Source organism: Electrophorus electricus, chromosome 3 (assembly GCF_013358815.1).
Source record: "Electrophorus electricus isolate fEleEle1 chromosome 3, fEleEle1.pri, whole genome shotgun sequence".
In the NCBI taxonomy this organism is placed as follows: Eukaryota; Metazoa; Chordata; class Actinopteri; order Gymnotiformes; family Gymnotidae; genus Electrophorus; species Electrophorus electricus.
The window spans coordinates 3,220,001-3,235,000 of record NC_049537.1 but is presented as its reverse complement, the minus strand read 5'-3'; the positions used below and the strand labels follow the sequence as shown (position 1 = coordinate 3,235,000).

General features: G+C 50.2%; 1 protein-coding gene across 1 annotated transcript in view; it reads right to left on the bottom strand.

Annotated features, from left to right (window-relative positions):
* Positions 1–15,000, bottom strand: part of crocc2 (ciliary rootlet coiled-coil, rootletin family member 2) — a 43,558-nt gene that overhangs the window by 10,995 nt on the left and 17,563 nt on the right. Inside the window, exons 8-24 of the mRNA XM_035524049.1 lie at positions 14,547–14,653; positions 13,682–13,888; positions 12,070–12,166; positions 11,729–11,818; positions 11,380–11,541; positions 10,907–11,106; positions 10,543–10,725; positions 9,781–9,925; positions 8,498–8,644; positions 8,048–8,278; positions 6,693–6,886; positions 5,877–6,004; positions 5,261–5,430; positions 4,312–4,491; positions 3,764–3,898; positions 3,537–3,680; positions 1,276–1,514 (exon numbers count right to left, since the gene is read on the bottom strand). Coding sequence (XP_035379942.1) covers positions 1,276–1,514; positions 3,537–3,680; positions 3,764–3,898; positions 4,312–4,491; positions 5,261–5,430; positions 5,877–6,004; positions 6,693–6,886; positions 8,048–8,278; positions 8,498–8,644; positions 9,781–9,925; positions 10,543–10,725; positions 10,907–11,106; positions 11,380–11,541; positions 11,729–11,818; positions 12,070–12,166; positions 13,682–13,888; positions 14,547–14,653 — 2,759 coding nt within the window. The remainder of the gene's footprint in view (positions 1–1,275; positions 1,515–3,536; positions 3,681–3,763; positions 3,899–4,311; positions 4,492–5,260; positions 5,431–5,876; positions 6,005–6,692; positions 6,887–8,047; positions 8,279–8,497; positions 8,645–9,780; positions 9,926–10,542; positions 10,726–10,906; positions 11,107–11,379; positions 11,542–11,728; positions 11,819–12,069; positions 12,167–13,681; positions 13,889–14,546; positions 14,654–15,000) is intronic.

The following is a 15,000-nucleotide window of genomic DNA, read 5'->3' as shown; positions in this document are numbered from 1 at the left end:
AGCCAGCGTGTTCAGTAGAATAGTAGTGTTAATAATATTAAAGGAGCCAGCGTGTTCAGTAGTATAGTAGTGTTAGTAATATTAAAGGAGCCAGCGTGTTCAGTAGAATAGTAGTGTTAATAATATTAAAGGAGCCAGCATGTTCAGTAGTATAGTAGTGTTAGTAATATTAAAGGAGCCAGCGTGTTCAGTAGTATAGTAGTGTTAGTAATATTAAAGGAGCCAGCGTGTTCAGTAGTATAGTAGTGTTAGTAATATTAAAGGAGCCAGCGTGTTCAGTAGTATAGTAGTGTTAGCAATATTAAAGGAGCCAGCGTGTTCAGTAGTATAGTAGTGTTAGCAATATTAAAGGAGCCAGCGTGTTCAGTAGTATAGTAGTGTTAGCAATATTAAAGGAGCCAGCGTGTTCAGTAGTATAGTAGTGTTAGTAATATTAAAGGAGCCAGCGTGTTCAGTAGAATAGTAGTGTTAATAATATTAAAGGAGCCAGCGTGTTCAGTAGTATAGTAGTGTTAGTAATATTAAAGGAGCCAGCGTGTTCAGTAGTATAGTAGTGTTAGTAATATTAAAGGAGCCAACGTGTTCAGTAGAATAGTAGTGTTAATAATATTAAAGGAGCCAGTGTGTTCAGTAGTATAGTAGTGTTAGTAATATTAAAGGAGCCAGCGTGTTCAGTAGTATAGTAGTGTTAGTAATATTAAAGGAGCCAGCGTGTTCAGTAGTATAGCAGTGTTAGTAATATTAAATCCCAAGGGCCAGGTTTGAGCTCTGAGTTAAAGTCAGCCTCCTATGAGTCACAAACCACATCGGGGTCAGGACAGACTTGGACTCGGAGGCTGCAAACAAACCATGTTATTTGCGGCCATGCTTGGTTAATGCCGATGTTAGATGGGAAAAATCTCGCTGGTCAGAGAGACCGCTGACCTCGTGAACGTCCGGGTGAGGCTGAAATGTTCCAGACTGGTAGGCAGAGACAGAGGACGGCAAAAAAATTCTCTCACGGCAGCGAATCGAAAGCACCTTGATTTACCGCCACTCCGAACAACTTTAAACCAGGAAGCTCTTCAGTGGTGATGCCTTGTGATGGATGTCTTTTCAACTAGGGAAGTGATCTGTCCTTATTCGAGATGTAATTTACAGTGTGTCCCGGATAATGTAAGAAATCTGCCATTGCAATACAGGCAGAACTTTTTCCACCAGCCAGGCAAAGATGCCAGCGCAGGGGCGTAGCTACGAGCCTGGGCTGGCATGGCTGTGAGTGAGTGCTTGCAGGACCTGTTATTGTCGTTCTCGGCCCTCTTGACGGCGGCGCGGAGCTCCTGGTTGGACGACTGCATGGCCTCCTTCATCCTGCTCTCGTCTCCCAGAGCCCTCTGGAGCTCCATGCACTCCATGCGTCGGGCATCCCGCTCCTGGGCACACTCTTCCAGCTCCCGGCAGGCCTGGATCAGCTCCCTGCGCCCGGCGTCTCGGCTCTCCTCTGCCTCGGATAGATCCCTCTGCAAGCGCTCCACCTGAGAGAAGAGGAGAAGAGGAGAGAGGAGAAGAGGAGAGAAGGGTATGTCGTAGGTAGATGTTTTTTTTTCTCTCATAAGCATTTGAACTGGTTAACCGTTATGTTCTCAAAGGCAGGCATACTGTACACATGATAGCTATTTAAATCATATCGTATTATTGCTCCAGTTGACGGACAGGATGCAGACGGCTGTATTCCATACGCGGCATGAGTGTGCTGAGGAACTGCTCCGCTTTCCATGGGTTGAAAGAAATGGAGACAAAGGCTATTAGCAAAATTCCGCTTCCCTGCACGATTCAGCAGTCCGATCGTGCGAGTCACGTGGTTCCTAGCAGCAGCTCTGGCCTTCAGCATGGCTTTCGGAGCAAACAGCGATGCAGGTTTGAAAATGATGACTTTACTAAGGTATGGCAAACCCACGGGAGGTGTGTGTGTGGGCGCAGGATGGCGGGGGGCGGGACATGGGCAGGGCTGGGTCAGCCACGTGGGCCTTGCCATTGGACCTGCTCGGGATGCACCTACTCATCCGTGAGAGCGCACAGCAGTGCGGGCCTCCTTTTGGGCTGTCTGACGCCCGTGCCAGTCTTGCTGGAGAGAAAGCAAAGCCAGTGAGGAGAGAGGGAGCGGCACGGAGATAAAGAGAGAACAATAGAAGGGGGGAGGGGGGAGAAGGAGGGAAAGAGAGAAAAGTGGAGTGAGAAGGGGAGAGAGAGAGAGAGTGAGTGAATGGAATAACAAAGGAATAGACAGTGCAGGCTGAGTCAGCAGCCTGACTGGAACCATGGCTCCTCTGTGGGCGAGAGCGTGCGTGCGTTGGGAAGAGCTGTCAGTAACAGGGCCACACAAGAGCCCTCATAAATCCTAACGCGAGAAAACGAACGCCGTACCATTCCGGCCAAGGGTGCCTGTGATGAGGTCACTGATATGGAAGGTGAAAGGGAGGGGTAGTTCAGGGGTGGGGGGGTTGGGTCCTCACATGGATGGACGCGCTCTGTGCAGCAGACATACGAGTCTTCTCGCTGGCTGATATTTGCAAGGAAAATAAAAACTAAAAATAAACATCCCAACACCAGATTATTTAAGAAGATGATGAAGTCCATCGCAGAAACAGACCATGTCCCTTTTCTCTTGCCGTACTGTTGCTCGTTTCATCTTTACTCGCTCTCTCTCTCTCTCTCGCTCTCTCTCTCTCTCTCTCTCTCTCCATTGCTCCCTCCCTTTATTCCTGCTCCTGACCAGCACCCCCTCCCTTACTGCTGGTGGTTTGTCATCGTCTGACCACAGTATGTCAGAGGAGGATCAATAAAAATAATCACAAGGAGAGAAAACACACACACACACACACACACACTCACACTCACACACACACAAACACAAACACACACATACACACACATACACACTCACAAAAACACACACACACAAAAACACACGCACACACACACTCACACACATACACACTCACACACACACACACACTCACAGACACGTGCGCACGCACGCACACACACACACACACGCGCGTGCATACGCACACACACAGAGACACACACACACAGACATGCGTGCACGCACACACACACACGCGCACACACACACACATACACCACACACAAATGCACAGGCACAGCTGTAACAGTCTACCGCTATGAGGAGACAGAGTGGACAGTGTGCTGGGGCCTTCTCTCATTCAGTGGTCAGAAAGAGGGAGAGTTCAGACTAATAAGACTGGGCTGGACTTGCACAGGCACCAACATGCATGGCACTGAGCGGTGCGATTCTGGCCATGGAAAAGAGCCAACAGCAACAGCAGCATGCAGTGGACAAGCCTTCTCCCCAGCACCGGAGAAGATCATTGGTCCAAACCGGGTTCCCACAAGCCTCTTCAGGGAACACTCCCCAGCCTGTGCAAATAAACCCACCGCCCGAGGTGCATAATATTCACTCTGTCGGCCAACAGGATGTCTTTTTCTAATGCTAAGGACAATACAAATGAATGGGGGGGATGCAATCACCTCACCTCTTGCTGGGCTTGGAGTCTGTGCAGAGAAAGCTCCCTGACCTGCTCACTCAGTCTCTTCTCCGAGACTTCGCGAGAACTCAGGGACTCGTCGAAGCGTGCATGAAGCTGCAGCAGCTCCATCTGCAGGCCTGCCACTGCGTCCTGCTGGGGAAAAGGCGCGGGGCATATGATAAGTCACCATGATGGCAGGACACTCAGTCGCCGGGTTTGCTGGGGCAACACACCTTGTCCTGCTCCTGTTTGCTCAGGAAGTCTCGGCGCATGCGCTCCGTCTCCAGGGCGGCAGTCTCCATGGTGCACTGCAACGCGAGGATGCGCTCGGTCAGGGCTGTCTTTTCCAGCTCCATCTCAGACAGAGCCTGCCAAAGCACGCAAGCATCAGCTTGGTCAGCTCGAATCCAGGCGAGAACCAGACTCCAAACCCCATTCACACCACCAATCGACTACAGAGAACATTCTACAAGGGAACTCTCAACCGCTGGTAATACAGTTTTCTCATTTAATTGTAGTTTTAGATTTGTTCCATTGATAGTCTGATAGACATACTTACACACACACACACACACACACACACACACACTCATACCCTTACAAACTCACCCTCTCACACTACCACATGTACACCCACCCACCCACACACCCACACCGTTACACGTACATACGCACAGGCCCACATCCACACCTACACATACACCCACGCACATGCACATATACAAACACAGGCACACATATACACATACAGATGCACACACGTGCGCGCACCCCCGCCCACCTGCTGCTTGTCAGCCTCGGCCTGCAGCAGGGTGTCTGTGCAGTACTGCTGCGTCTTGGCCAGCTCCTCCTGGAGCTGCTGCTGTGCGTGCCGACTGCGCAGACGCGTCTCCTCGCACTCCGCCCGCAGCCTCTCCTCCGCCTGCTTCCTCTGCGCCATCAGCTCCAGCTGCACACACTGCTGGGGCAGAGCAGGTGCGCAGTGCGCAGGGGAGGTCAGGGCATCACGCAAGCGTGTGGGCCTTCTCCAGGCAATACAACTGTGCACTGCAATACAGTGAGCCACAGTGAGCTACAGTGTATTACAATGAGCCACAGTGCACTACAATGAGCCACAGTGAGCTACAGTGCACCACAACAAGCCACAGTGCACTACAATGAGCCACAGTGAGTTACAGTGCATTGCAATAAGCCAAATGAGCTACAGTGCAATACAATAAGCTACAGTGCAATACAGTGAGCCACAGTGAGCTACAGTGCACTACAATGAGCTATAGGGCACTATGTTGAGCTACGGTGCATTATAATGAGCCACAGTGAGCTACAGTGCACTACAGTGAGTTACAATGAGGTAGAGTATGCTACAATGCACTTACAGTGCACTTACAGTGAGCTACAGTGCATTACAATAAGGCAAATGAGCTACAGTACACTACAATGAGCTACAGTGCAATACCGTGCACTACAGTGAGCTACAGCTCAGATACACAACACAGGTCAGCACACCACAAATCTGATACACAACACAGGTCAGCACACCACAGCTCCATTACCAGTACAGCATATTTCCTCTATTCTTTATTTCGCAATAAACATGATATCCATGTTTAGTTTCCAGTAGTAATGACAGATAATGGAAGTACTTGGAGCATATCAGGTGGAGAAGGTACTGGGAGCTACTGCATTATGGGTTTTGTAGTCCACTGCACACGTGAGGCTCAGAGTGGTACCCTGTCCTTGCGCTCAGCTTCCAGCTGCTCCTGATGACTGTGCTGAGCAGCAGTGAGAACATCCTGGGCGTTTCTCTCTGCACGAGCGAGCTTCTCCTCCAGAGCCTGCCTCTCGTGCAGGGCCTGGGACACTTGCTCCTCCAGTTCACTTTCGGAATGGGACAAGTCACCTGTACGCACATGCATAAATACACACACACAAACACCCACACAGGTGTGTGCGTATGCTCACACACACGCACACATGTTCACACGTACAGGCGCACGCACACACGCACGCACGCACGCACGCGAACACAGACACACACAAATGCTGATTTGACCTGTACGACCCTCAGTTCAGTGGGTATATATGATAACATAATGCTAATTCGGAGTATCATTACACAATACATAGTGACAGTTCTGGCAGATAAATAGTGTTTAATGTGGACACTTTCTGCGTGGGGACGGCACCAAGGTCTTGAGGAGAGAGCTGCTGACCATTCAGGCCAGCCGTTCCCAAGCTCTGGGCTAAAATATGGGCCCCGCGTGGGCCGTTGGAGGGGCCCGATGGCCGACCAGCCCGGCCTGGCTGCAGTCGGAGGGGATGGGGGCCTCCCGGAGAGACACTCACGCGTCAGAGCCTCGTTAGCCTGCTGGAGACGAGACCGCTCCGCTTCCAGCCGAGCCCGATTGGCCTCCAGTGACGAAATCAACTCCTGCCCATCAAATAGGGCCACCTCGAGGGTCTCTCTCTCAGAGCTGAGAGAAAAATGATTGGATGGCAAGAAAGGGTGGGGGGGGGGGGATCAGAGGAGAGAGAAGGAACAGGAGAGAGAGAGGAGAGAGAGAGTTGGAGCTGTTTATGGTTTCTGAGATTCAAATGGATACAACTTTCAAAGTCACAAGGTTTTTTCAGTATTCAGAATTCAGTATCCAGTATCCAGTATTTTGATTCAGTATCCAGTATCTAGTCTCTAGTATTTTAATTCATTATCCAGTATCCAGTACTTTAATTCAGTATACAGCTTACAATCACTTAATTCTCACACGAGAAGGAGAAAAATATGAGCCTGTGAACACTTAATCTCTGTCACTGCCTGGATGCTGCTGTCTACTACTGCGCAGAATCTGAGAGAGGCGGCCGGTCATAATTCAGGGCGCAGCAAGCTCGTGTTGCCCCAGCTCCACTGCCGGGGTGACGAGGCGCACTGTCATTAGGAAGCCTTCAATGATTGAAAAGGCCCTATTGATTACTGCTCAAACCCTGCTCCAAACACAGGGGCTCCACATTGCCTGCCAGCCCCTGAATCCAACACAAATACAAACATGTAGTCCACATTCACTAACTAAAAGCCACACAGACCAATAGGCAAACACACACACACACACACACACACACACACACACACACACACACACACACACACACACACGCACACTGGCTCACCAGAGAGCAGCGAGCTCTTGGGCTAGTGCCTTGGCTTTGCGCTGTTCCGTGGTGAGCTGGACACTCAGACTGGCCTTGTCCTTCACGAGCTGCTCTCTCTCTCGGCCGGTCTGCTGCAGGGAGACTTCCTGGACCTGGGCGTCCCTCTGACAGATCTCTAGCTGCTCCGAGGCTGCCTGCTTCTGCAAACACACCTAAATACACACACATACATACGTATGTAGATATATACATACATAACAATATACACACAAGCATGTACTCACATTCACATGACACAAATACATCACACAACACACATTGCAAACACACACACACACACACACACATACATGCAAAGACATATGTACACACCCACACACACACACACCCACCCACACACACACACACACACACAGCTATTTAAATTTTTCTACTGTCCAGTCCAGTAAAATTTACTTATTATTCATTTTCCAAGCCCTGGTCATATTAAACGCCAACAAAGTCAAATATTCCCCATCAGCGGACAAAATATTCACTGTGATATGATCATAAATGAGATCACAAGTCGAAACCTTGGAATTTGTTAATGCGTCAATCGGTGTCAATGACTCAGCTGGAACTGTGACTCGAAGGAACTGGGCCAAAGTGTTTACTGCACACAGCCAAACAGCAGGTTGCCAAATATTTCCCTGAAACAGAAGACTGTTCCCTACCGAGCGTGTAGTGAGCCATTCGCCATCAGGCACAAGGAAAGTTCAGATGAGGTGCCAAGCTCACACCGTCAATTTTACAGCATTCACAAAGTGAAAGAGTTGAAGAAATGGTTAGTGAGGTCAAAGTGAGATTTAAAACTGATCACTGGAGAAGTGCAACTATTCCTACCTATCCATGCACAATAAAGGTAAATGTAGAAATCACTTTTTATCAAACTAATAGTTTATTAAGATAGACTCAATTAACCCAGAAAATACTCGGCGTGTTCCAGCCTGGCGCAATAACCGAAGCTCGTTCATCACTAAGCTCACTGCTTCACACACAAAAGATCGGACTGCTAATTTACTGCTGTTCTGACCCGTCGTTCTCTCGCCGCAGTATTGAACGTCTGTAATATCTATCTGTGCTGTGCTCCTCTCCATACATAAAGGCTTCCCTGCCCCCTTCTCCTCTGAGCTCCTCGGAGGCCGATAAATCACGCCTGGGCCGAGGCTCGCCTTCGGAACGCTCGCAGCTAGGTGTTGAGTAGTATGGCAGATGCGTCCGATATCTCTCCCCGGCCTGTCGGCGCGGCGCTGAGCTGTACTGGAGTGCAGCTAGGGGCCTCTGAATCACGCGGAGAACCCCAGGTGCTCGGGCCCAGGGCCGGAGGTGCTGACCTGCGCGAGCTGCTCCAGGGCCGAGGCCCTCTCCTTCTGCAGCAGGGTCAACTCCGCTTCCAGGCTCGCGCGGGCCTCCTGAAGGTGGACGCGCGAGGCCTCCAGCGCGCGCTTCTCGGCCGTGGTGTCCAGTAGCTCCTGCTGCACGTGCGCCAGCTCCTCCCGGGCCGCTGCCCGCTCCAGCTCCGCCTCCCGCGTTCGCTCGCCGAGCTCCGCCTTCTCGGCCTCCGCCTTAGGGCAAAAGTCAGAGGTCGAGCATTTGGGTGAACCCAGAGAACGGCATTTACCCCCTACATTATACGTGTGTGTGAAACACACACCAAGCAATAGCTTGTTCAAGTCACTTCCTGCAAGACTGCGCTGACAAAGCAACAAGATAGCGAACAGCAATTTTCATGTGAGCACATTAAACATGGCGTAGGTAGGTGTTAAATTTGCAAGGTGTCAGACCTGTAGCAGTACACGATTCAGCTCCACCTTGTCCTTAGCCAGCCCTTCAGTCAGGGCGGCCATCTTGGCTAAGGAGTCTTGGAGCGCCGCCTCCTCGCTCTGGAGTTTAGCGAGTGCCACTTCCTGCTCAGCATTCTGGGACTCCACCTGCATGTGTTAGCAGGGTTCAGCTAATTTGAACAGTTCACCTTTAGGGCAGGTCATGAGACCAAACCGCTGGTTAATACAACACTACTGTTCCTAACATTCCTTCCTCGCCGGACACTCTGACCTCTGACGGATCGACAGATTTCCAAGAGTAACTTACTGATTCTAAGTACTTTCTTGCCAATTCTATGCACATTCTGTCGAGCATTTTCTTGGCATGGATTCTTTCTGTGCCATATGAACCTAATTTGTTTTGTGGGAGGCCTGGTTCTGTCTTTATTCGGCTGACTCAAGCATGTCTTTTATTATTTTTCTCTTAAATCACCTTTTCCCGATGTCCCGCATTTCATTTACCCGCCCGGTCCTGCACGACACTGCTGGGACATTTTCAGGTCGTCTCCTCGTCTGGCACGCGTTCTAATGGACGTGCCACTCTCACCGGCACAGAGCGCCTTCGAAACCGCCAAAACTCTACCATAGCATCTACACCAGCTACCGTTACAAACAGGCAGCTGCTCGCTGACTTGGAGATGAAAAATCTCACGAACGCAGTGTTGCGAGGAGAACATCAAACAGTGCAACATAAGTAGGACTGCGTAGCCAGTGGAAGGTCAGCGTAAACACCAATTCCAGTAATTCAGCAATGGAGCTGGAATTTTGGCAGGAAATGAAAAAAACCCCCAAAAACATTATTTACTTAGTGGATAAATAATGCATGAAAATCTGCATAAACACAGTTTTATTACTGTGGCCAGAGTGTATTTATTACTGTGGCCAGAGTGTATTTATTACTGTGGCCAGAGTGTATTTCACAGCAGGAGTATACAGGTGAGAACAGTCCTGGTCCAAAGTAGGAACATGTGGCAGTGTGGATAATGGCTTTGGGTTACTGAGGAGGTGAGTAAGTCAGTAAGCATGTGTGTGTATGTGTGTGTGTGTGTGTGTGTGTGTGTGTGTGTGTGTGTGTGTGTGAGTATGCATCTGTGTGTGTGTGTGTGAGTATGCATCTGTGTGTGTGAGTATGCATCTGTGTGTGTGTGTGTGTGTGTGTGTGTGTGAGTGTGTAAGTGTGTGTGTGTGTGTGAGTATGCATCTGTGTGTGTGTGAGTGTGTGAGTGTGAGTGTGTGTGCAGTACCTTAGAGAGAGCCTGGGCCAGACTGCCCTTCTCATCTTCTACAACCTCTTTCTGCAGTGTGAGCTGATTCAGGGCCTCTTTCACACACACCAACTCTTTACGCACTTCTGAGTGCTTAGCCTCCAGTTGGTCAATAGTTCGTTGCCTATAGAAAACACGCCCACAACCACACGCACGCGCACACACACACACACACACATCTATACGTGAGTGCATACACAGAAATAGAATGCTCCATCCAGTGATCCCGAGGAGTGACACAAACCCTCATTTAATTATAGACAAACACTCAAACACAAAAACACTCACAAACATTCCGAAAACTCAGGACACACACTCAGAGAAAGACAAGCCAGGAAAGGTTTATGTAAACACCACCTGAGTGCCTGTTCCTTCCTCTATGTGGGAAGGGAACAGCGTAGAGGTCACAGGTCAAATCTCCTTCACAAATATAGTGACTTTGTACAGAGCTCATGCCCTCAGAACCCACTTAACGTGTCACCGAAACGGGAATCCCGAAAACGTCACCAAACACCAAGTTAAGGTCATTAGCACAGGACTAGGAAAAGAAAGTGTCTTCATTTTCAGTGGCATCTGTAAAGAAAAATGCAGTCTTGGCTTGGTATGAGGCCTTGTTGAGGAAAACATGTGTTAGTGATACTGACTGTAAACAAACGGGGGGCTGAGGAGGGGGGTTGGGGGTTGGGTGAGGGTTGAGGGCGTTGAGATGACGGTTACAGCCTGGCTCTCGCAACGGCTTACCCCCTCTCAGCCTCGGCACGCTCGCGAGCCAGCTGTCTCTCCAGGTCCTCGCGCTGCTGCCGGAGGAGGTCCCACTGCCGCTGGACATCTTGGGCGGAGCTCCGCAGACGCTCCGCCTCCGCGCGCTCAGCATCCAGTTGGCGGCGCAGGGCTGAGACATGCGTCTCTAGCTTATCCTTCTCACTAGAGGAGGTTAGAGAGAGGGAGAGAGAGAGAGAGAGAGAGAGAGAGAGTAAGAGAGTGAGAGGGGTCATCTAAACCCCTAAACCCCCCCTGCAGACTGCAGTGATTCCGTTCCTCTTCCTCTTCAGGAAGTCTTCAGGAAGAGCGGCTCAGCCAGCAGGTGTCCAGAGGGGAGGCTGACCTGGCGACTACTCCCAGCGAAGCGTGCAGTGTCTGGGTTTCGCGGCTGCCTTCCTCCCTGGCTCGCTCGGCCCGCTGGACCTCCCGCTCCAGCTGCTGGACCCTGCTCTCCAGCAGCCGGCGCTCGGCCTCCGCCTGCTGCAGCTGCTCCGTCAGGGCTGCGGCCTGGTCCAGCGCGGCCCCGCTACGCACCTGGAGCTCCTGCCGGGAAGAGACTCGGTAATCGGGTGCTCCATAATCTGTTGCCCTCGATGCAAAGCAGAAGCCTTAACGTGCTTCGTAGAACTAGACACTCCACCAACAGCTTGTCAGAGACTATCGGAGCTTTTGTGTTCTGAGTTTAAGCTCTTGATTGTTTTTCTCTTTGCTTACTAAGCCTCTTCTTCATAGTAAAATTACACTGGGACAATCATTTCAAGCCATTTGACAGCCCCCAATATGACAATGCAAGGCTCTCTGACCGGTCCCACTGACCCGAGTTTGTTTCTGTCGACGAGTCAGGGCTCTCTGTATGGCGATTAGAGTGCTCTCACAATCCGAAGGGGTGTGAGGCGCTGAAGGGGCCGACAGCAGAGCGGCGGTGAGCTCCTCTCCCTGGCTCTCTGAGCCGCCGGCGTCTGCATCCTCACAAACACTCTGCGAAGAAAATGAGAGGGAGGCTAACCAGAAACATTTGAGTGAACTCTGTCACGACGAGCGTTTCTTTACCCAGTCCACCTTCTCTAACCCCACAGTGCGACTAGGTCAACCCTGCTCCAGGTCTGGGTTTGCCACCCGTTTTGTCGTGGCTAGTAGGCGGGACCCGGGGTCCCGTGTGTATGACCTGGTGGACAGTGAGGAGGATCTGCTGTAGCCTGCTGATCTCGCTGCGCAGTGACGCCTTTTCAGCTTTCTCTTCAGCTCGGCTCAGTTCCTGAGATTTAACAAGTTTACCAAAAGTTATTATTATCATTGTTGCTGTTAATAAATAACAAAAACCAAATAATACACAAAAAGCGAATCTTAAAGCCATCAGAAGAAGCATTCAGGAGAGGAGTCTGTGTGGAGCCCCCCGACACACCACAGAGAAGAGCCATAGAGGAAGCAGGGGCCATCAAGGCTATGGGGTACAGACTGTGGTCCCACGTTCCTCCAGCCCGCTACCCAGCTTCCCCAGGGGCTCACCACTGTGTCCAGACTGTCCTGCAAAGCTTCCAGACTGCTCTCTTTCTCAGAGTTCTGGCTTCTGAGATGCTTCACCAGGTCTGCAAGTTGCAGGATCCTACAAAGACATTTATATATGGAAATAAAATTCACACACACACACACACACACACACACACACACACGCACACACACACACACACACACACACACACACACACACGCACGCACACACACACACACGCACGCACACACGCATGCACACACACACACACACACGCACTGTAGAAGGTAGCATTTACTGAAAGGCACTGTTTAGAAGGTTCTTGACACCTACATATGCCCGTCATGACGTGATTAAACAGGAGATATATACATAAGATACTACAGAGCATCTTTGTGAAGTCCTAACTTTTGTTACATTTTACCAACAGATTCTCTTGGCAAGCTGCTTTATACCATAGCATTATGTCACCCTGACATACCCCCTCAAAAAAAATACCCCACAAAAAAACCCACTGACATCAAAACTGATAAAAGCAGCTTTCATAAGAGCTTACGCTTGTTGGAATAAGCATTTGTAAACGTTATATACATTTAATTTGGCTGTCATGATGGGCTTATGTAACATGGCCTCCTAAACAGTGTGCTTTAAAAGTGTTATTGTGTGGAGAATGTCAGCATATGACTTTTTGTCAAAGTTAAAACACTACACGTACAGCTATCAAAGACCCAGACAGGTGCACGGCTGTAATCAGCTGAACACAGGCGATGCTCTGTGGTTGTTCAGCCATATATATTTTTGATATCATCCGAGCTTTGTCGGAGATCTGGACCGGATGCCTAATGATGTCAGCGTGACATTTCACTGGCCTACGCTATGTCGGATTTCTGCAGCAGTCGTGCAGATGGCTTCTTCTCGGCCTGCGTGTGTTAAGCAGAGGTGAAAATACGTAGCGTTTATGCGTCCCTGCAGAGCTCTCGTCTGACCCACATCCATCCTCAGACCTTCCCCCCTCCGCAATTACAATCAGTAAAAGGGTCATATGTCATGGAGGAGTGTGACCCCCCCCCCCCCACTGTACAACTGTCACTGATTAAAAGATCTAAGTGTGCAGAGGTGCAGTGACTAAACTCATCAAAGGATACAAGCCATGTCCAGCCAGTCCCACGAAGACAGCCTCGAAAGAAACCATCAAACAAGGGCAGTAACGTGGAACATGAAAGAGTCATTCCAGGTTGAACTGGATACTGCTCAACTGCTCACTAAAAAGGAAAGGAATCTAGTTTCTCTCTCTCTCTCTCTCTCTCCCTCCCTCCCTCTCTCTCTCCCTCTCTCTCTCTCTTTCTCTTTTTTCAGCCTTTCTCCCAGATGGACGGTGCCTAAGGCGATCCATGTTATGTGTGAACACTTGTTCGGTGACCCATCTAGGATATATTAGAGTTTTAAAAATCAAGACAGCAATAATTCACCATTATGGCATCTGGGAAACCTTGGCTTCAGAGCGCATAAAATATATGTTGCCCGTAAACAATACAACAGTGCTTTTATTGCTATGACAATAGTAAGAACGCATGTCACCACGTCATGATGCCACTAGGTGAAAAGCTTAAGAGCATTGCGGTTAATAACCTGGAGTTGAGCTCCACCTTCTCTGCGTCGAAGCGACCTTGGAGATGCATGGCTTCTCTCAGTTTGTCCCTCAGCTGCCTCTCCAGTGCCGAGGCCTCCAGGCCAGCGGCGGCGCTTCGCTCGCCCACGGCCACCTCCAGGCTCACGCAGGCCTGCTGCAGCTGCCGGCTGGTGGCCGCGCACTCCCCGCGCATGTCGGACAGGCTCCTGCAAGCGCAGAGGTGCGCAGTCACGCGGAAGTGTGAGGACAAAGCTGACCTCATCTCTATATGCAGCGGTGCCAGCTATGGCCCAGGAGGGCTACAGCCCAGTGCAATTTGATGCTTCCTTTGCTTAAAAATACCTATTTCATCTAAAAAAGAATTGCAGAGTTAAATCAGGTGTGACTGAGCAGTGAAATCACCGAACTGGAGTTCAGATACTCCTGACCTTAAATTACTATAGATAGAGTGTGCAGCTGTAGGGTTCAGTGCATTCTCAGGTCAGAAAATCATGTTTTTAGTTGAGGAGAACCAGATGGTCAAAGCTATTATGTTCTATATCATTAAAAGGGACTGAGCTCTTTGAATGGTCTTGTGTGTGAGCGAGGCCTTGAACCTTCTTAGCTGCGTGTTGAGTAATCCGCATTGCAGCAAATTACTCAACAAATGCACAACATAGGCCAAGTTTTTAGGCAGATCCGCTCTGAGAAATGGCCCAGCAGTGACCCAAGAGGCACTCCAACCTTCACTCCTCCCCAGAGCACCCAACGTGGACTAGGAGATACGGGCCATGCAAACCCTGCCGACCCCTCAACTTTGACCCCGGGCCGGGTTTGGGAGAGGTGCACAGGACCGGCTAGGGGCTCACAGGTCACCGCACTCACCTGTCAGCAAAGGCCCGGAGCTGGGTGAAGGTGCTCCGCAGAGAGGCGGCCTGGCGCCACAGGGATCGCACTCGCGCTTGCTCACGGCACGACCTGGAGGCGCTCATCTGAGGGCGGCACGCGGGGAAACACGGGGGTGTCAGGGGTAGAAGGGGCTCTTGAAAGATCATCATATGGTCAGCAGATTTAATACTGGAAGTCATGAAGGAGCCAGAAATAGGTTGGGTTTAAACCACAGTGACACAGCCCCCATGCCGATATCCTGTGATAAATCATATGGGCCAATTTATATAAAGGAACAAATTCATAAGCACATGCACACATGAACATGCACATGTAAATGCAGAGATGCACACACACACACACACTCACACACACTTACACACACACGCTGTGTTTTGTTCTCTTTCTTTCTTCCATCCTCACCCACTTAGACACACATGCACATATGCAC